The sequence below is a fragment of the Mustela erminea genome, chromosome 2 (assembly GCF_009829155.1).
Source record: "Mustela erminea isolate mMusErm1 chromosome 2, mMusErm1.Pri, whole genome shotgun sequence".
NCBI lineage: Eukaryota > Metazoa > Chordata > Mammalia > Carnivora > Mustelidae > Mustela > Mustela erminea.
The window spans coordinates 150,330,770-150,353,548 of NC_045615.1; the positions used below are offsets into that span (position 1 = coordinate 150,330,770).

The 22,779-nt window shown below is 33.9% G+C and overlaps 1 protein-coding gene across 7 annotated transcripts in view; it reads right to left on the minus strand.

Moving 5' to 3' along the window:
- The window catches only part of EPHA5 (EPH receptor A5), a 348,209-nt gene that overhangs the window by 62,228 nt on the left and 263,202 nt on the right, over positions 1-22,779 (minus strand). For 4 of the 7 annotated variants that reach the window (XM_032334444.1, XM_032334442.1, XM_032334446.1 and 1 more), the window contains one exon: positions 20,353-20,458. In XM_032334444.1, coding sequence (XP_032190335.1) covers positions 20,353-20,458 — 106 coding nt within the window. The remainder of the gene's footprint in view (positions 1-20,352; positions 20,459-22,779) is intronic. The other 3 variants (XM_032334443.1, XM_032334445.1, XM_032334447.1) reach the window with 1 other exon arrangement.

Genomic DNA, 22,779 nt, shown 5'->3' on the forward strand with positions numbered 1-22,779 from the left:
ACATTTGATTTCTCCTTGTGTTTCCTGTTTCAAGCCTGAAATGTCCTATTAGTGTATTGATCTTAGAGCTAAGAATTCTGGGACTCAAAGAAGAAGCAGTTTTCCCAAGATGGCACTGAAAGCAAGCTGTGGAGGTAAGATGTAGGTACCAGTTAACTGCCTCATACTGCATTAAAAGCACAATTCTTTCCACATCTTCCAGTTCCTTTCTCTCTCTCCTATTCACCCAGCCACATTCCCCTCCCCTTTGTTGAAAACGTAAGATGTTGCCATGGAGAACTCTGAAAAAGACCTTTATTTCTTCCTCCTCAATAGCATGTTATCAGGTTAAAAAATCTGATAAATTAATTCACAGTGAATTGAATACAACACATAAAATGCCTACATAGGGATCTAGACCTTACCGTAGCAAAATACACCAAATTTTGTTTGAAAGTATTAAAGGATAGATGCCATAAAATTAGTTATTGACCTAAACTCTACTATTGCATGTATGTGCATGCTATGCATGTTTACACATACTAACGCATGTATAAAATAGCGATCAAATCATATAAGTGCCTGAGGTAAATAAATTATACATATTTCAAGGATTTCTAAAATAAAAACAAAATCCCAAACTCTACAAATCTAAGTGTGCTATGTGCAGCCATCCCTTTGCCTTAAGGATGAAGTCACACAAGCAAACAAACAAAAACCCAACTGACTTTAACTTTGGAATCAGGAATTCTTATTTCCTACTCTGGAAACAACCATTAGAACCTAGGAATATCACACACCACATGGAAGTAGAAAGATAGCTTGGGATGAGTTATCTTTAGACAATATTTCAATTGATATTTCCCAAGCTATACTTTAATGAAGATTCACTGTTTATCTTTTCGTCATTCTAAGGGGCCAAAGATCATTATAAAACCCATTCTTCTTCCATGAATGGCACAGTTAAAGGCATTGATGCAGCTATAAAAATGTTATTGAACATATTAGATTCAGTCTGCTTATTCTGGTATATATTTAATCTAGTTATATATTTAACCAGTATATATTTAATCCCTCAAAATGAATTTCACCAAATATTAATCACCTTTTGTAAACTTTTGGCTACAGTAGGAGACTCGATTATTCTCCTTATTAGCAAATATTTACTAAGGATTTATGTATTGTGCTCTCAGAATAAGAAGTTCTATAAAAACAACTTTCTATTCACATTAGGCAATGATTCTAAAACTAGCTACAGATTAGAATGACAGGTGTTATTTAAGCACACAAACAAACAAACAAAAAAAAACAAAAACAATTCCCAGGGCTCACCCTAGAACCATTAAATCAAAATAGTTTGTGGGATCCAGGTATCATTATTTTTCAAAAGCTGTTAGAGGATTCAGAATTTCCTTTGGATTGGCATCCATGGATCCAATAGGTACTCAGTGAATACTTGTATTGAATGACCTGTCTTAAAATAGTCTTAGAGGAATTTGCTTAATGAGTACAAAGGAAAAGTTTTGTAATTAGCATATCAGAGGTCTGCATGTTAATAAAAACATCAGTAGTGCCTGGAGGTGCTTAAAAACAATTTGTTCTCTGGTAAGTAGTTTAAATAATTCTACAATTTGTTTACAATGCTAATTTATACTACCTTCAATTAAGACTGATTTGTTGAGTAACTGTACATTTCATCCTATTCTCTATTTTTTTAAACCACAAGTTTTTCGTATTTTGCTTGTTTTCTTTCTTTCTTTCTTTTTGCTTTCTTTCTTTCTAACATTGATCCTTATACAGGTTTCTTTTAATGGCAAACTTAATGTTTAACAACAGACTTTTGAATTCCTGTATTTCAATACTAGCTACTTGGATTAACTAGAAGTGATATTATCTCGACCAAAATAACAAAACTACAAAATTATCTGCATTCAGGATCTCTATTTTGCCCCTGTAGTTACTGGACCACAGACGTACATAAAGTTAGATGAAAGTGAAGCTCAGTTTTGTTACAGATTTGTCAAAAGAGCTTTTAAGAAGTGGATATTTTAACATAACAGATTTTCCTTAAACTGTTACTGAGCTGGAGTAAACTGAACTGCATGTATATTTAATTACATAATTTTATACATATATTATTTTTATATATATGTATATAATGTTTGTATGTAAGAAAGCTCATGCCAAAAATAGCAGGAAGGACTGGAGATGAGGCCGGGGAGGGTCACAAGTAGAGGCTGTAGGAGGCCTTATAGACATCTATAGAGTTACAGGACACCAGACATGCCATGTTCATTCATCCTATATGCCTTCCTTATCACACAGTATCAATGAACTGTAAATTTCTCTTCATTCTCCTCGTCTGGTTTAAATTTACCATTTCTGCAATAGTATTTCTGTACTCACTAAAGTAAAGAAAATCATACCCATTCCATTCTTATACCAATACTTTTAAAAGATTTTATTTATTTGTTTATTTGACAGATAGAGATCACAAGTAGGCAGAGAGGCAGAAAGAGAGAGGAGGAGGAGGAAGCAGGCTCCCTGTTGAGCAGAGAGCCTGATATGGGGTTCGATCCCAAGACCGTGGAGTCATGACCCAAGCCAAAGGCAGAGGCTTTAACCCACTGGGCCACCCAGGTGCCCCTGTACCAATTGTTAAAAACACAATACTAATTGTGTTACATTGAAATGACATGCTTCAATATTAGAATTGTTCATTCTGTGATAGTAGAAAGCATGTCAAAGACTCAAATCCCATTAAGAAAGCAAACCCTAGGGATGCCTGGGTGGCTTAGTTGGTGAAGCACCTGCCTTTGGCTCAGGTCATGGTCCAGGGTCCTGGGATCAAGTCCCACTTATTGCACCCTGCTCACCAGAAGCCTGCTTCTTCCTCTCCCCCAGCCAGCTGCTCACCCTGCTTGTGCTCGCTCTCTCTCTACAACAAATAAATAAATACAATCTTAAAAAAAAAAAAAAAAAGCAAACTCCACAGGACACCAAGTTCAGAAAACTCTGCTTTAGTGACTCACAGTCAAGAGAGGTTATGGGGTACATCAAGTACTTTCGCAAAAAACAGCTCCAGTACCATATTTGGGACAGGAAAATCACGTTGTTTCATCTTTTCATACATTGCTTAAATGTTTTTATATTATTCAAATTTGAAGAACTCAATGTCACTACTATGTTATTATACACTTATATGTCTCATTTATATATGTCATATGTATTTATATATACATGAAAATATATATTAATGTAATATATACATAAATATATATAAGCCATAATTTAGATATGGTCAATAGAACACTAATACCTTTTACTCTATTTGGTCTACATACTCTTACCAAGTATCTATACTTGGAAGCCAATGTCCATCTTGTGAGCTCAGATGGAAAAAGGATTAGAGGTCGTATCACCCCCAGGCATGGCTCAACTGACCAAAGAACATGTAGGTGGAGGCTCAAGGGATGGGAATGCTTGCTTATTATTCATAGGAAGCTGTAGGACAAGTACTTAATCATCACTACCCTGAAGATATATATATCTAACGAAATTTCTAACATAAAGAATAAATATATTTCTTTCAGATTTCAAGTCTTTTGAAATGGAAAAGATCCCCAGGTACCAGAGGAAGTGGCACCAGAATATATGCTAGCATGACGTCCTGGGTCTCCTGTAAATGGTGTCCACCTTTTCAGAAGATCCCTGCCCCAAATTTTGCCCCTAAAATCCTCACTTGCAAGCCATCAGGGAGCTCCAGATTTTGAGCACTAGCTCCCTATTCTCCTGGGTGGTACCATACAAATAAATCACCTATCTTTCTTCACTTCAAAAGCTTGGTGTCAGTTTTTATTGGCTTGCTGTGCATCTGGTGGATGAACTCTCCTTCAGTTCAGTTATAATCTTCTGAAAACTCAACTTCCTCCTCAAATAGCAAATAGGAAATAGGACATTGTAGGCATTATATAAGTAGGACAGACTACAAACTGATATCTGACCTCAAAAACTGGTAAAAAGATAGGTAAAAAGGAAAAGTTTGCTTTTAAGAATGACTAAAAATGTAATATTTTTAAAACTTTATCTCCATCTCACTTTCCCCTCTTTATTTCCCCCCACTTTTTTAGCATTGCAAAGACGTATTGATTCTTAAGTTATCTGATAAAACAAAATTCTTCTTAAACAATTTCTATCCTTTAACTTTTAAATTACATGGTTTTTTGCATAAACCAATAAATTCAAAGTGACACTGATTTGAAATAGTGTTATTTATTTACTTATTTATTTACTTATTTTGAGAGAGAGAGAGAGTGAGCAGAGGGTGGACAGAAGGAGAGGGATAGAGAAACTCAAGCAGACTGCACTGAGTGTGGAACCCAACATGGGTCTTGATCTCATGATCTATGAGATCATGACCTGAGCTAAAACCAAGGGTCAGATGCTTAATCAACTGAGCCGCCCAGGCACCCCTGAAATAGGTATTTCACTTAATAAAAATGATCACTTAGTAAAAGGAATTCCCAGTATATTCATGGCTACACTCCTTACAGTTTTTCCTCTTTTATATATATTTTTATGCATGAATGCCAACATATAGAAAAACCTGCACTACTCTTCAGTGAGTGGATAAATGAGAAACTGACTACACAAATGGAAAATGGGTAAATCCAATAAAAAAACTAGACACCAAAGCTACAGCCACTGGTCTAGATAGAAAGCCAAAGCATAAGCTCTATAGCAAGTGACCTAAGTGGTCAATTTGTCAGGACTTTATCAGTAAATACCAGCTTTCCTAATTTTTTTGTCCACTTTTCCAACTTAGGACCAACTAGAAGAAATCAAACATTCTCCCCTAACCAATCCCCCAGGATGCTCCACTTCCAGTTAGCCATTCCAGCAACTTCCAGTCAGGGCAAAACTAAAGCCTTCCCTTCTTTTCATTGTAAAGGTTTTACACTCCACTGCCTGCTTTTGGTTTTCTGCCAGATGCAGGTGATGGTGGCTGATTCCTTGCTACACCAATCTCTTAATAAATAGCATTTGCTTGTTCTCACTTGGGTATTTTTATTGTTGTTTATTTCCAAAAAAGAGATCATCTTTACTTGTGCAATAAAGGAAAATTACGTAGATTCACCTTTGCAATTAACTGGCATCTTAGTTCTGTTCTGGCACAATGATAGTGTTGACATACAAAATACTGAATCATGTGTAGCTTTCTTCTACAGGATGATGCCATCGCTGAGCAAACATCGATTATCTCCATTTGTAGAAGTCTAAAGTTACTACTGAGCTTTTCCCTCTCAGTCAGTTCACTGCTGAAACAGGTCTATCTTTAAAGCTTCTTTGAGAGGAGTGTGTGACTCTTGTGACCTACCTGTCTGGGCTTAGCTATTTTAGATTTTAATTTACTTTGAGAGCAGTAGAGAGGAAAAAATAAAGACAGATAAAGTTGTGAAAAAGTGATGTTAATTTTTCCAAGTGAGCAAAAAAGAGGAGAGGAGATTAATCAAAGAATAAGCTAATATATAAGTTCCGATTTAGTTAGTTCCCTCCATTATGGCTGTTGAATATTTTTTCAGAGCCGAATCACATTTACCATTCTTGAACATATAAAGTAGAGAAGTCAGAAGGATTAATGTTTCCATTTAATCATTTCACACTCAAATAATTAAAATAATTGTGGAACTATACTGAAATTATAAAAACACAAGAAATGTGTTATTTTGTGATAAACATATGAGAATTGGATTAATTATGAAGTTGATTTAAAAGGAAACTAAATGTTCATTTTCACATCAAACCATTCAAACTCCATATAAATGTATTTTGTTTTCTATTAATATTTGTCAGAAATATTAAGATCATATGCTAGAGTAATTGTCATAAGTTTTAAAAAATTGAATATAATGGTGATAAATATTAACTATTTTAATATGTTATATACACATATAACATAATTATGGCTACAATTGTTTTTTATACATATAATTGTATATAACTGTGTGTACCCACAAAAGTACTTGCATAAAATATTTGTAATTATGACCATATGTGATTTCCTAGCAGAAATTTGCCTGGCCAAGCATTGAAAAATATTTAAAACTGTATTTAAACTAATATGATCCTGGTCTAAATTAGACTGGTTAGAAGAATAGCTTTGATAGACCAGAGGCAGTGTAGATAAAAGAACATCTATATACACACTTACTTAGTAAATGCTGCAGGTGGAGACCTAATATAGTTTTGGGAGAGGGTGATAAACAGTGCCGGTACTTAAATAAGTCTGTAGAAAATATCAATTTAGAGTCCCCAAAAATAAAATTAATGATTGTATCCATGCAAAACCAAATATTACTAAAAAGTAAATAAGTCTGACACTTCTAATGATACATCTTTACTATATGAAGAATTAAGATCCACTAGTTTAAACAGGTAAAGAGCATGTGGTATATGTAATTTATGAAACAGGTAATAAAAAACCTAATGACTATAGTTATTGCATATATATTAATAAACATATAAGGTTTCAAAAATAAAAAAGATATGCAATTAAAAATACAGAACTATTTTCTCCTACCAAATTAGCAGACTGGCTAATTTGTGTATCACCAGGAAACGTCATACAAGGAATGGTACAATGATTTAGGAGGACCATTTGCCAATATATATCAATATATATTAAAAATATTCATATTCACTGATCCTCTTTGATTATACAAATACATTCTAAGGACATTAAGATAGAAATGACAACTCCTCTCCCTCAAAACAATAAGAGAAGAAAGAAAACGAAAAAGAAAGCATATGAGAAAGGTTAGGCATTAGAATATCAAAGAGCTATTAAATATTTACTTCTAAAATATTTTTAATTACACAAGAAAACTTTATATTATTATGTTAACTCAAAGAAAACCAGAAAATCAAATTATAAATTATAAACTCAACCTTATATGTAAGAAGATCTTAATATGTATGGCCAAATATAAGTATTGGTTGCTTCTGGTGAATAAAAATGATTAATTTTATTTCTGTATTTTGTCTTCCATATTCCATATAATTTTTAATCATAAAATTAAGAAATGCAAATGTAAATAAAATATCAGCTAGTAAGAAATTAATACAATCAGCTTAACAATGTCACCTATATAACATGCAATGCAAAATGTAGACTGAAATGTATAGAAAAGGCTGATGGCAAGAGATCTGGTAATGTCAAAAAAATGACATCTAAGGATATTCATCTAAAGAACATGGACATTCATGGACATGAATCTAAAGTTGAAGACAGGCTGGAACATAGCTAAAGCAGTCCAGCAACTTGCATATTTGAGATCTAAGGAATTGAGATACAGTGGGTGGGGAGATAGAAGCAGAATTGATAGTGATTTTCACTTCAGGACATAATGACGTACTGAAATGATACCCTGATAGACTTCCAAACTGGGTTATTTGGGAGTCCTGTTAGAGAAAGGGTTTTCAAAGGGCTGGAGACATAGCAGCAGGATCCAGTCACCCCGGTTTTGAGAAATGATGGAAACAAAGAGCCAAGCTACACAGGTTCCAACCAGAGAGACAAGATGTATGGAAGGACTTTCCATTTCAATTTCTGGAATGAACATTTTGAAGCCTCTTTCTTGGGAAGAAAAATACTGGATATAAAATAGACATCTGTTTGGAATTCAAAATACCAGAGGGGAAGATGGTTGGGGATAATGAAATAGATGAAGGGGATTAAGAGGTACAAACATCCAGTTATAAAATAAATATCATGGGGATGAAAAGCACAGCATAGGGAATATAGTCAATAATATTGTAGTTACTTTGTATGGTGACAAATGGTAACTAGATTGACCATGGTGACCATTTCACAATGTATATAGTTGTTGAAACACTATACTGTGCACCTGAAACTAGTATAATATTGTATGTGCATCAACTATACTTCAACTAAAAAATAAATAATAAATTAAAGGGTATACGTTATTGACTAATACCTAGGAATCAATAAGTTTAATTTTCAAATGACAAAAAATACAAGCATTTGGAGTAAAAATAAAAATCTATAATGACTGTACTATAAAACTACCAAAAAATTAGCCATTTTCCCAGTGGAGCTGGAGAGTAATGGATTGACTATAGCTTTCAAGGCTCCAGGAAATGCTGGCTTTATCCTGGCTCATAACATTACAAATGACTAGAGAAGAGGTAAATCTGGAAGACCACTATATATACATTTGAAACACCTGGAATAGGACTATGTCAGGAAATCAGAATCTGACATCAAAATAAATCAAGAGGCTCTTATACACTAGAAAATGTGTAAGTCATACAAATGTAGAATTTTGATTTATCATATATTTGTTTCATCAAAATTTATACATAAGCGATGTTCAACATTACTATCATGTATATACTGAATACATGCTGATTTGATAACTTTTTAGATTTTATATCATCTTTGGCATGATGAGATAGAAATTAGTCATTTGGATAGTTGCATTTCATCTTAAAAGTTTCCTGAAGAAGATTGGACCTATAGATTGGCATTCTCCTGGTAATTATACTTGTAAAAAATTAAGAAAATCAGAATAATTTTACAGATTTAATATCTACAGTGCTTAAATATTTATGCTGAGCTTGATATCTTTAAAAAAGTAGCATGTGTTACTGGCATATGAAGATCTCACAAATAACTTTAGCAGTGAGGATTTGTGGTAAGATTCTTGAATATCTAGGAAAAAATAAAATTAATGTAGAAAATGTTCACTTTATTTTATATTCCTACATATTTTTAAAGATGTGGTGGCTCAGTGGGTTAAGGCCTCTGCCTTGGGCTCGGGTCCTGATCCCGGGGTCCTGGGATCGAGCCCCATGTCGGGCTCTCTGCTTGGCGGGGAGACTGCTTCTCCTCTATCTCTCTCTCTGCCTGCCTTTCTGCCTACTTGTGATCCCTGTCTGTCAAATAAATAATAAAAAATCTTAAAGAAATAAAGATTTCTGTTCAAATACTTCTTCATAAGGGGCACCTGGGTGGCTCAGTGGCTTAGGCCTCTGCCTTCGGCTCACGTCATGATCTCAGGGTCCTGGGATCGAGCCCCACATCGGGCTCTCTGTTCAGCAGGGAGCCTGCTTCCTCCTCTCTCTCTCTGCCTGCCTCTCTGCTTGCTTGTGATCTCTCTCTGTCAAATAAATAAATAAAATCTTTAAAAAATAAATATATTTCTTCATAATTGGCTATTATGATTACCTTTACATTCTTATATGCACTATTTCTCCATATTTTGTACCAGTTATCTCTTTATATTAAACAGTGAAAGTATCAAAGTATTAAACAGTTATTTTAAAGTACTAAACAAGCAAAATTACATGACTTCAGTTGAAACGCAGAATAGATTTTTTTTTAAATGATGACACAATGTATATATCATCTATGGATAGAATCAGTTTAAACCAATGCCTACTAAATTTTCTTCAAGAAAATCAATGAAATAGGCATAGAAATGTCTGAGCAGTGCTAGGAATTCCTAATGTCAGAGACACAAAGAAATCTTGGAGGTGGAGAAGAGGTGAGATACATGAGAATGTTTGAATCCTATGGAATGTTCAGTCTGGAAAGACACTGAAGAGGAATTATGATGTTGGTCTAAGAACAACCTAAGAAAGTCTAAAAAACAGAGAGCGCTTCCTTCACTAATCACCACAAAGAGGTCCCACTTTGCCACCTCGATATCTTGTCTTTCAAGATGGAAGTGGTGGTGTGAAGAGAAGGCAAAAAACAAACAACCTACAATACATTTTAATCACCTTTCTTCCCTTCAGTCTACTTTGACTCAAGAGAATTCAACAAGCAATGACCAAATGGAGATGTGGAGCCCAACACCAGCTCATAAAAATGGCAATAAAAGCAAACAGGCCATTTAAAAAATAAATAAATAAACAAATGAAACCGTGATTTAAAGAACGGAACCCCAAAATAATCACTAAAACTTCATTGACATTGTTATGCGTGTTGATGGCTACAAGAGTGTTGAGCAATGTCTGTAGACTATTAAGAGCAAATGCATGCCAAAGAGCTAACACAAAAAAATGCCATTTCTCTGTGAGATTAAAAAGTCAGAGAAGTGGGAAATAATGAGAAGCAAGGAATGAGATATATTCCAAAAATTTCTGAAAAACAAGATAATTAGGGTATCATATGTTTTGTAGCACTGAAACTATCACAGACATCAAATATATCTAATCTCAGTTCCTCCACATGGCACAATAAAGAACTCAGCTGTTTGAAACTGAGTTGCTAATCCATTAAAAACATTTATTTCTTTCCAGGTTTACACAAACTTTTAAAAAGAACACAGACTTCAAAGAAATGTGGCTTTTAACTGGTGCTTAAAATCATTTGGAACATTTTATTGTCATTTGCTTCATTTCTCAGCAATAGATACACTCCCAGACATGGCTCAGGAAATTAACTTGAGTTCTTGTTGCATAGATGGTCTGCCCTTTGGCCTAGGGCAGTACTATTGATCTTTCTCTATAAAGCTGGGTATCAGGTTCCTGTGAGAGTCTATGTAGGCTGAGAGAGATGTGGTGAGATTCCCAGAAACCTTGTAGAACCTTCAGTCAGAGCTCTGTGTCTGCTAGCATGCCAGCATGTTCTCTTTCACATCTTAGAGAATGGAGCTTCGGGCAAATGGAACTTCAGACAAAGAATCATATTTTGCTCTTGTATTAGCCTTTTGACCTGCACTGTGTTGTATACTTGATGAAACATGAGAGTCTTTGGATTCTTTTATCTTTTTTTTTTTAATCTTTATTGGATTCCTTGCTATTATATAAATATACATATATATATATATACATATATGTATATATATATATGTATATTTGGAAGGAAAAACTCTATGGTACTGAGACAAGTTAATATCATTGATTTGCAAAAATAAATAAATAAATAAATATTTATTTATTTTTGTGAATATAAATATAAATATATATTTAATAGAAATTAAATATAATTTAATATAATAATGTATATTATAATAATATAATAATTTTATAATTATAATTTATATTTAATATAATTAAATAAATATAAATTAATATATAAATATATATTTATAGATATATTCATATGTATTTATTTTTGCTAATCAGTGATATTAACTTATCTCAGTACCATAGAGTTTTTCCTTCCAAATATTTGCCTCAATAGAACTTCCTGAGAGTTGCAGTGATGTTTCTGTGTTTGATCTGGAGAAGTCGCAGGTGGGATATTCAATAACATTGAGCAATTGAACCAGTAACCCTCTTGGGTTCAGTTTCCTAGGAAGATTTACTTCCCACAGTGGGCAATTAGTTGTTGCTATGCTCCTAGTCTTTCTGGCACTAGTCTGCCCTGATCCCCATTTGTCAGTTATTAATAAATTATGATCTTCTCTCTAATTATCTTTGATTCAGAGCCTTTGAAGAAAAAAGCAAGTAATCATGAGAAAATAGAAGGAATAACAACTCTCAGATATTAAATCAATACACATGCCTATATCTATTGCAGTTTCATAAAGTCACATCTACTGCTAATTCATAAACCACTGAGATTTGCTTTTAATGAGAGCTTTCTGCAAATCAGTAATTATATGGGTGATTATAAATATCTGGCTATTTATCAGTATTTTAAAACAAAACAATATTAGGCAAAATATTTTTATATATACTTTTTCTTATCAAAACCTACCAAGTTTTGAAACTATATGATCCTAGTTATGTTAGAAATACTAAAATACCAACATATTCATGATACACCTAACTGGAAGAGAATCTGGAGAGAAATACAAACCTGTTGACCTACATTATTATTAATAAAAAAAACTACTGCTACTTAGTATTACCAGGTGCATCATCATACTGGCATCAGCATAACCAGATGTTAATAAATAATACAAACTGGTGATTTTTTTTTAAGATTTATTTATTTGAGAGACAGAGAGAAAGAGAGAGAGAGCAGGAGCTGGGTCAGAGGAGGGGTAGACAGAGAGGGAAAGAATCTTAAGCAGACTCCCTGAGAGCATGGACCCTGAGCTGGCCTTGATTTTATGATCATAAGATCGTGACCTGAGATCATGACCCGAGCCGAAATTAAGAGTTGGATGCTTACCCAAATGAGCCACCAGACACCCCATCTGCTGAAGATTTCTTAACTCCTATATAATACTTCTTTGAAATCACTGCATTTATTTTATGATGGCACAAAATAATTCAGCAATCAGGAAAAAAGCACATATATGGGTTAGATATTCTGTTAGAATTATGTCAGTAATGCTAATAGTTTTCATTTTCCTAACTATTAACATTAATAGGGACAAAGCACTTCAAATGGAGATTGATGAACAGTTTATCTTTAATTCAATAATTTATGAGGTGTTCATTCAATTAGGTTATGTAGTAGAGCCACAGAAGTGTTTATCTTCTAAATACTGAAGAACAGAGAAGATATTTACTCACTATACTACAATTTGCGGTTGAAAATGTTAAATTTCATGAGAAATATTGATATATTGTTCCGAGATTTCAGCAGCAGAAGAAAAGCCTTTGGCTAATGGAATTAAGGAAGATTTTTTGATAGAAAATAATGGTTAATGTGGGTCTTGACATGTGGGTAAGGTTTAAATGTTGAGACATGAAATGAAGCATAAGAAAAAAGGCACAGAGGGAGGTCCTCTTTCCACATTCTTACTTCATGTGCTCTGTTATGAGACTGACCCTGTCTTCAGATTCATGCGTGAGCTCCTACTGTGCGGGGTCAGGCAGCAGAGCTTCTCCATCCTCTTCTTATTTAAGGTCCCAGTGCTATTGATTGACTTAGTCTGTGGAGCTGGAATTTAGGTTCCTGTCAGACAGAGCCTGTACCATATGAGCTCAGAGGGAAAGGCAAGAGCTCTAAAGTTAGAGCTGGGTTCAATAGAATGACCATTCCTGCTTCAGTGATCCAATAGTGATCCAGTCTCCTGCTGTCTCATGGGCCACTCCTCAATCGCGTCTGACTGGATCTTTCTCCTTTACTCTCTCAATGTAAGTGTTCCTGGGCTCCATCCAAATAATCTCATTTTGATGAGTGCTTTAAATACCATTTGTGCCACAGCACTCTTCAAATCATTTGCCTCCAGTTGTCCATCAGACACTGCTTTAGCCTCAGCTCAATAAGTGTCTGTACTTAGGATTTTTTTTTTTTTTAACTCTCTGGAACTTTTCATCTATGTGATCTATAATTCTCTATAAGAATAAGCCACTTTGAATTTGGCTTCTGTCCCATGCAACCAAAGGAGTCCTGGTCAAAAACACAAAGAAGTAATGCCGGAAGAATACGTTGCAGCGTATTTTCAAGAGTCCCGAATGCCAGCTTTATTCTTCCAGTGATAAGATAACTGGACATTTACTGAGAACCTACACTATAATCTGTGCACTCAAGAAGAGCACGTATCCTTCAGGAGAGACATATAAAAAATGATGAACTAACACTACTTCAACTGGAAAAAACGTTTTGAGGAAACACAGAGGTGAAATTAACTAGCTATTACAAAATCAGGAATGGTCATGAAGTTGGTGATATTTAATATATGTGATTCTAGAACAAATAATATCCGGTACAATTTTCCAGTGATAGACTGAGGGACAATACAATAAAATCTAATGTATTTTTTATTTACTTTAATGTAAGTTATCACTGACATTAATTCCTAGGACTTATTTTATTTATATCACTGACCACTTTGGAAAGGTTTTAAGTAATGTTCATTAATACCACTATTTTGGGCAGTATTATTTTGGGCAAGGACTTCGTATACAAGAGTTCAGATTTTCCCCCAAATCATACAGTTTAATGCTTATATGTCATGGGGAATATATATAGTGAAGAGTGAGGACCCTAAAGTCAGAGGAGGATTTCAGCCCCAAACTCTCACTAACTAACTGTATACAGTAATTTGTGTCCTAGATATTTTCTCAGAAGGGAAGAAATAATGCACAGGAAAGAATCCTTGCTGTCTTGGATCTACAGACAAAAAGCTAACAGGAGAAATATATATTTATTATATAATTACAATTGTTATGAAGAGCCAAATCAAGGTAAGAGAAATCTGATATGCAGTGGAAGGAATCATGGGCCACCATTTTAGTAAGCCCGATTGAGAGGATGGGATTTTTCAAGGATCTGAAAGCAGGAGAAAGCTGTGTGCTTCTCTGGGGCAGGGGAGTTTTAGGAACCAAGAAAAGCCAGTGCAAAAGCCTCAAGCCTGAACTATTTTTACAATGATCAAAAAACTCCAAGAAGATAATTTTATCCAGCATACACTGAAGATAGGAACTAATACTAAGACAGTGTTGTAAAATATTACATATAAAACCCTTGGAACAATACCTAGTAGGCAGTATGTAATTCATGCTAGATCATATTGTACTTACTAGGTACATTATTATCATGTTACTCCCATTAGGCAAAGAGGCTTCTCTGAAGGCTTTAAAATACTTTATACCCTTTAAAAACCATTCACTTAGGAAGCTATTATACTTTGATATCAAGAGTAGGCAGAACTCTGGCACTTGTCTGAATTAAATAATTACATTCAAAATTCCTGCATAATTATGCTATTTGGCTCCAAATAAGCTTGAAGAAAAGTTTCTAAGCCCAGTGTGCTTTTCCATCAGACTATTGCTTTTCCTAACATAAGAACTATGGCAGGCATGTAATAAGAACTCAAATTTTTCTTCAATTAATCCATCAGACTATCATTGCGGTCCAAAGAAAAGAAGTTACCATGAAGAAAGGATCTCAGTTTAAACCCTTCTCTTTACCCATATTTGGTGCTATTCTGTTTATGAAATTCTACCCATTGATTGGACTACTAAATTTAAGTGGAAACACCTTGAGAAAAGGGCATTACTTTCTTGTTTCACATGCCTGGGACTTATCTTGCTGTTTGATGTGCTACAGATGTTCAATAAGCAGATTATTTAAAAAATATGGCAGTTATAAACTTGTTGCCATTTAGAGAGTTGAATAAAATTTACAAAAGGCTGAATTTTAATATTATTTTTAAGCAATAAAAAACCTAAAGCAGCATTTTGCATAAATTTACTTTTATTCCTTTAAATTTCTAACATGGTCTCAGTATCTAAATTTTGATAGGTTAGACTTCAAGTACGCTCTCCATGAAGAATTTTCGGCTCAGAAACTATGGGACATTTGAAGTGAATTGAGTTTCCATTGTTTCATTAATAAAGAGGGAAATAGGATTTGCAGTTATATATCGAGCCAGAGGATTTGAACATGGATAGGACAAACAAGGGAAGATTTTTGCCCAGAAAATAATTCTTTTTATAGGCATTAAGTCACCCCAGACACTAAAGGTATCATTACAGGAGCATTATAATATTAAGTCACGAATGAATAGCCTTCAAATCACATCAAAGGCTAAGCAGCGTGAGGAAATTCTTTCACATCTTTTTCCACCTCATAGGGTTTTTGTTGTTGTTGTTGTTTGTTTCTATTTTTAAAACTGGTGAACAGCTTCAAATTCTTTGTACTTATTTGCAAGAATGTTTACAAACATGTCGGAGTGTATGTGTATAATGTGTGTTTCTTTAACCTCTGAGCATACCTGTGGAACTGATTGAAATAAAAAAGCAAAACTCTAGATTTTCTTAAAAAATAGATTCATGATCATGTAATACATTCAGGGATCAGAAAGAAAGCATTACAAAATATTGTTTAATACCAGGATGTCTATATTGACCAAGGTTCAAAGAAGAAAGTTTCTCTACCCTGAAAGATGTTTTCCTTTAAATTTCCTTTATATTTTCCTTTAAATTTGTTAATTTAAGCTTTATATCCGGATAAAAAGTATCCAGTAAACAAGAATTAGGCACCAGCTTTGAAATGGAGACAAAAAAAAGTAACTCAAAGAAATCAATGATCACCTTCAAAGGAAAGGTAAAGAGGAAGAACATTATAATTTCTCAGACATGTAACTGGCAGTGTGAAGATGACAATCATTCATGAAAAGTTAGTTCATGGGCACCTGGACGGCTCAGTTGATTAAGCAACTGCCTTTGGTTCGGGCCATGATCCTGGAGTCCCAGGATGGAGTCCTATATTGGGCTCCCTGCTTAGAAGGGAGTCTGCTTCTCCCTCTGACCCTCCCCCCGTCATGCTCTCTTTCTCTCTCATTTTCTCTCTCTCTCAAATAAATAAATAAATAAAATCTTTTTTTTTTTTTAAAGTTCATTAAGGAATTCACATCTATAAAGTAGTATCTATAAGGAGAAAAAACATAAAATTAGTATATAATAAGAAAGATCAATGTGCACTGTCATTACTGATAAAAGCGAAAAATTAAACAATTTCAACATGCTGTGCATATCAGGAAGTTTAACTTGTATTCATCCTAGAGTAATTGGCTCATAGTTTGCTGAGGAATGTCAGTTGTTTTGTAATCCAATAAAAAAACATTTTAAAATAATGGCAAAGAAAAAAAAAAGGAGAATCTAAAGTCTGCAGAAAATGCTCTATGGAATATTTAGCAACCCTAAACACAAAGATCACACAAATTCTAAGATTGACAGCATCCTAAGATGTTATAATTCTTTCTATTTTTTAAATGGAACTTTTTCCTTTAGGATAGATATCTGTTTACATTATTTTTAACTGTATCTAGATAGGAAGACTCCAAGAGGTTCTGTATAATCCTTTTTAGCATAAAAAGATTATAAAGTCTCTATATTTGATTTATTTATCTTTCATTTATTTTAGAACAAAAGGTTTATTTTTTTATTTTAGATAAATTAGCCCCATAATATTCACTATGTTATAATCTTCAGGTTTTTTTGACTTGGTGTGAACAAAAATGCCAATTATCAGTAAAAATGTATCTTCAAGACATTTTTCTCTGGGTCCAAATGGTATAAATTGCCAACAAATATTACATTCAAAGTAATATTAATATTTTTGTAACATATAAAAATTATCTGTATCACCGCTGAGTCAAATTATTTGTAATTAAAATATATTTTACCTCGGAGCAAATATCTGATTTTTATAAACTCAAGAAATTAAAAAGTAACAAAATAGTTTAGCATGAGAGGATAGTCTAAATTTTATTATATTTATGTGTGTGCGTTTATCAGTCATATTTTGGCAAAGAAAGGAGGGAGAAACAAATATAATTCCCTGTCTTCAGATCAATCCTAGAGCAGACTTTTTTTCAATAACTTATCAGTATTCATAAATAATTTCCTAAATACTGTTAGGTTTTGGCTACATTTCTTCATTTAATTTTTACCTTATTTGATAAATCTTCTGACTTAATTCTGGAACTGTAAGTACTACGAGATAGGCACACTTTCCTTAGTCCAGACAAATTTGCAAAGCTCATTATTTGAACCAGATAGGAAAAGACCTTCAAGAATGATTTCATTTATCTTTTGAGTAAGTATATTTATATAAAACTACATAAAATAACTTATCCATAAAAAATAAAATAAGATGGCCAGAGACCTTTTTTTTTTAATAAGACAAACACTCCCTGACATTCAAGAATGTGCATTCAACAAAATGAAGTAATGAAAATTTCATGCAAAAAATATGCTGGTAAAAAAATATAAGTCTCAGATTTTGGGGGTTAAAATTTGTTTCTCCTTAAATTGAAAATCCCTAGTCTTTGTGTAGTAAGCTGTGTTATGAAATTAAATTGAGAAAAAATTTAATATAAATAATGTACAAATTAGTAAGGTATTGCTATTTTAAAAAAGTAATATACTACAAGACAATACATCAAAAAATTTATCTTAGCAAATCTCAGATTTAGTTATGCTGAAACTTAAGCTTTGGGTCTACCTTTGACCTTTGAGTGTAGATGTGATTCTAGTATAACTGAGAAATTATACTAAAATTTAATTATTCTTATACAACAAATCCAGGTGCCTATAGAATTCATGTGGTGCACATGTGTGCACACACACGTGCTAAAGCATTAGTACCCTTCAGTTACCAAGTAATAGGTTAATTGAACCTTCTCTCAGACACTTTGTCTAATGCTACAGATGCAACAAAGTGAATTGTTTTTAAGTTAATTTTGTGTATATACTGGGGAAGAAAAATTTTTGAGAACAAGGGCTGATTCACATACAAGTAAGAATCTAGAGCTGAATGTCATCAGTAAATTCACATTAACATTATGTAGGTTAAATAAATATAGTGTGGCTAAGTATATAATAAAATACATTCTATATTTTATTTGCTCCTTAAGAAACCCTTAAATACGTAAATTTATTAGATCTTAGATCTCAGATATTTCCTCCAGTTTTATTCACTTCCTTCAAGTGTGGACCTAAGAAATACAGTATCTTCTTATGATCTCCATCCCCTAACTATAACTAACACTTCTGCATTTATTGGAAAGGAAGAAGCCAACTCATACCTCAGTCAGAAGTAAAGAAATGGTACTACAAACCATCTCTGAAACTGTATCATAGTTATCAATCCTTTTGAGGTAGAAAAGACTCATATCATGTGGCAGTTTTCTTGATAGTTACCATACACTCAACCTAATTATTTTATTTAATCAAAATCTGAGCAAAATTTTTAGGACAAAATTTTTATCTTCCAGGACACAGGGACATAATCAGAGTATTCTTCCCAGGTGACTTCAGAGAGAAGAGAGCTGTAGAGCACCAGGTAACCAGACTTCTAGTCAAATAGGGCCAGTTGTCCTCACAAGATCACAAACTGCTTCTTACTTAAAAATTCTAAAAATGCATCACTGCTGGTCTAACATTAAAAGAAAGTGGTAGATTTCTAGGGGCACCTGGGTGGCTCAGTGGGTTAAACCTCTGCCTTCGGCTCAGGTCATGATCCTAGGGTCCTGGGATCAAGCCCCACATCAGGCTCTCTGCTCAGCGGGGAGCCTGCTTCTCTCTCTCTCTCTCTCTCTCTGCCTGCCTCTCTGCCTACTTGTCATCTCTCTCTCTGTCAAATAAATAAATAAAATCTTAAAAAAAAAAAAAAGTAAGTGGTGGATTCCTAGATACACTCTTCAGAAATTTTGAACATTCTTAAATAAGCAGGAACTAGAAGAAAAGGAATTTTCAGATACAAAAAGAAAGGTTGTTCAAAGGAATATTTTCAACAATGTTTTATGAAAATAAATTACTGTAATTTAAGGATATAGCCATAAATCTTTTCAGAATACAATATGCAGTATATTGAAAAGTGCCCAATTCTGTATATTTATGAGTTGAATATGTGCTGAAGAGTCAAAAGTAAGTAAGTAGAACAGGAACAAAATCAATATGAATATTGATTTTCTGGCTTTTTTTTTGGACCTTACACTACAATTTCATATATTTATGCAAGTTTAAATATTTCCATGAAGACTTTCATCAAGTTTTCTGTAATAGTCTTACACCAAAACAGTTTCAGATGGACAACTTTCATTACTGAATGGCCCTTCTGACAACGGCCTGGATTAAAAAATGGAAATACATTTGTTGTAGGAATAGAGCATACGCATGTTTTGATCTATTTACTTATTGTTATTTTAAAATATTTCTCAGAAGGTTGATCATGCTCAGCACAATATCAGGAAATCCTTTCTATGCTCAGCACAATATCAGGAAATCCTTTCTATGTGCCTTGCTGTTGGGTCTCTCTCTACCTCTTTTATTTTTGTTCAAAATGAAAAATGTAGATATGTAATACACATGTTAATATGTCTATTGGTACGACATTCAGTACAATTCGCTTTAAATCAGTACATGCTACGATTGATGTATTCAGATTGAAATCTTCAGAAGCTGAAAAGAAAAGCAGTCATGAGAAAGGGTTGGTTATTTCTCAGAATGTTGGTTTGCCAGAGCGTCCGCTGTCATCCATCACCCTGTGAGGATAGAATGCTGGCTAAGTAGAATTATTAGTCTTACTCCTCTGAGTTTACTGGGTCTAGGCACAGGCCTTCCCAAACACTAAAATCGAGGGAGATAACCATAAATAATTTCGAGAAAGAAATCTGAGAAAAAAAAAATCACATTTAAAAAACTATGTCAGAAAAAATACGGTTAAAAGCAGAATACGTAATAAGTTAATAATTAACTTAATAATTAACCCTTGCGAAGAGAGCATACCTGAAAAAGAGAGATTCTGTGCTTAAAAGTTAGCCCTTCACAGGGACAAGGTCAAGCTTATAAAGACATGATACGTTGAGGTTATCCACTGATACATTGCTTGCCTGACTGGTTTTAGGATGTGCTTAACAGCCAAATGGTCAGGTCAAGGTGAAGAAGAGGTCAGGTGCAAAAGTTCAAAATCACAGCTTCCTCTCTTACCTTCCACTGAGGAGGAAGCCGATAACCACTGCCAACAAAATGACTCCCACTGTCACGGACACAGCAATTATAGGAATCTGGCTTTGATCGCTGGATGCTGCAACTGCTGACAGGAAACACAGGAAATGGAGCCCGTGGTTAAAGAGATCATATGCATTCGAATAAGAGCTGCTTAATAGTCGCTAATCGGTGCGTGGTTTAAGCAATTCCCCCACACTGGGCCAAGATTTCCCCCTCATAGCTCTGCTCAATGGTGTATAATTGAAAAGACATCTTCGGGAGAAAATATTTACTCTCCAAGTGGAAATTTGAAAGAATCGCTAAGTCACTGATTATTTCCTTGTCATCATAAAAAATGAATGTAATTGTTCACATGGTATTTATCGAGGGATCTTGGGTTTGCAAGATAAAATGAAACGTAGTCCTTGACATCAAACACTTTCATCTGAATAAGAGCTGCTAAGTATATGAGTTCAGACATTTTAGAGTTTACATGTGGCTGCTCTCCAGAAAAAAAATCTTGATACCTCAGACAGGGTTGTTGCTTTCTTTTTTTTTTTTTTTTTTAATTTCCCCATAGACACAGGTTGAATGCCAAAATGTTCTGGCTATGACTTCAGAGAATATTAAGATAATATTACTATTCCCAATATAAGTTTAAAAACTGTTTCAAGCAAAATCTAGTCAGTGAGTATACCTGATGTGTAGGACTACTTTTCAAAAGAGATCAAGGAATGCATTTAGAACTTTGAGAAGTCTGCCGTAACAGTAGATTCATTTACCTCATCTCTTTTTAAATACACGGCTTCCAATGCACTATCCTACATTTTAACAGTACGATTACCATAATAAGAGGAATATAGACATGAGTAGAGAGTTGTACCTCAATAAGCACAGGGATATTTATTATGCATTATTAAACCAAGAAACCGATAGAGCAAAATAAATTTTACTAATGTTCTCAAAAACTTTTCAGTAAGATATATATTATACTATTGCTTAACAACATAATCATTTTGATAAAATCAGAGTGGCGTTAGCTCACTTTCATAACAAATTTTAAGTCATCAAAAGTAATAACAACCATACTTTCCATGTTTTATTTTTTATAACCTCTCCAGATCTTGACCCCATCGATAGTTTTGGACATCCAACACTTCCCTTTCGATTATTGTCACCTCTCCCTTGATTCTTTCAAAACAAAATTGACTGATTCTCTGACACTTCTTTCACTTAAATTACACTTTTAACCCTTTCAGACCAGTCTTCAAACCCAATATCAACAATAGCTTGCTCATGTATGAGAAAGACTGTTATTGATAATCTAAATCTATGTTCTTACCCTCCCTTTTCTTGGATAATAGAATGGTTCAGTGGTTCTTTATTTTGATTTTTCTCTCCTATTATCTGATGTTGAAGTCTGTGGAATTCAGCCAGTGAGCAATAGAATTGGGGTAAGGTAAAGCTACTCTACTATCGCAAAGAGCCTAGACCCAAGATTTGTTTTTATAATCCCTAAACTCAGATTATTTATAACATTGCTTTTTCTCAGTTCTTTAATTTTCTTTTTAGTACGGGGAATGTTCCTAGAGAAAATCATGCGGATTTGGTCTATATACATGACATTTTATTTTTATTGGGCTCTAACTGCCGTTCCAATTATTCTGATTCTCTCTTACTAATTTCCTGACAACATCATCCCCGTAATGAGTCCTTCTCATTTTCTCAAAAAACTAACTCATTACCACTTCTCGTGTTTCAGAAATGTTAAACTTTATAGATAATAAAGAGTGATGAAGTCGGAATGCCATGTTTAAGTAAAACTGTATGGGTGTGCAGTTTTCCTTTGCTTTACCTAAGTCCAAGATTAGAATTCTCTCTCTCTTCTGAGACCTGGCACCTTCAACAATCTCCTTCCAGGAAAGTTTTTCATTCCCTTACAGGCTACTTCTCTGCTATCTACAAGCCTAAACACATAATTCTCCTTAGGGGACACAGATCCTTACACCTAAACGGAATGATGTTGGTTCAACTTAAATTTGAAACCAGGTTCAACATTTAGTAGGCCAAAGCAAAGTACTTATCCTTAGCAAGTCTCATTTCATTAATCTCCGAATAGGGATAATTTTCCTGGATCATTATAATTCTGTTTAGAGATAATATTTAGCATAGTGCTTTAATTATTGTCAGCCTTAAACAAATAGTAGATAATATTTCTGCATATTATTATCTGATCCTGCTTTGTTTATTACTCTTATTATTTCCTATTTGTCAGCATCTTGATTAAATTATCTAGAACCAGCCTCAATTTCTGATGACCAATGTAAATTCTCTCTGAAACTTCTCTTCTTCTGTCTTTGAGTTCTATGTGTGATGTTCTGGCTGCATGCAATAAGTACTTTTCCATTTCCCTTACCATGCATTATA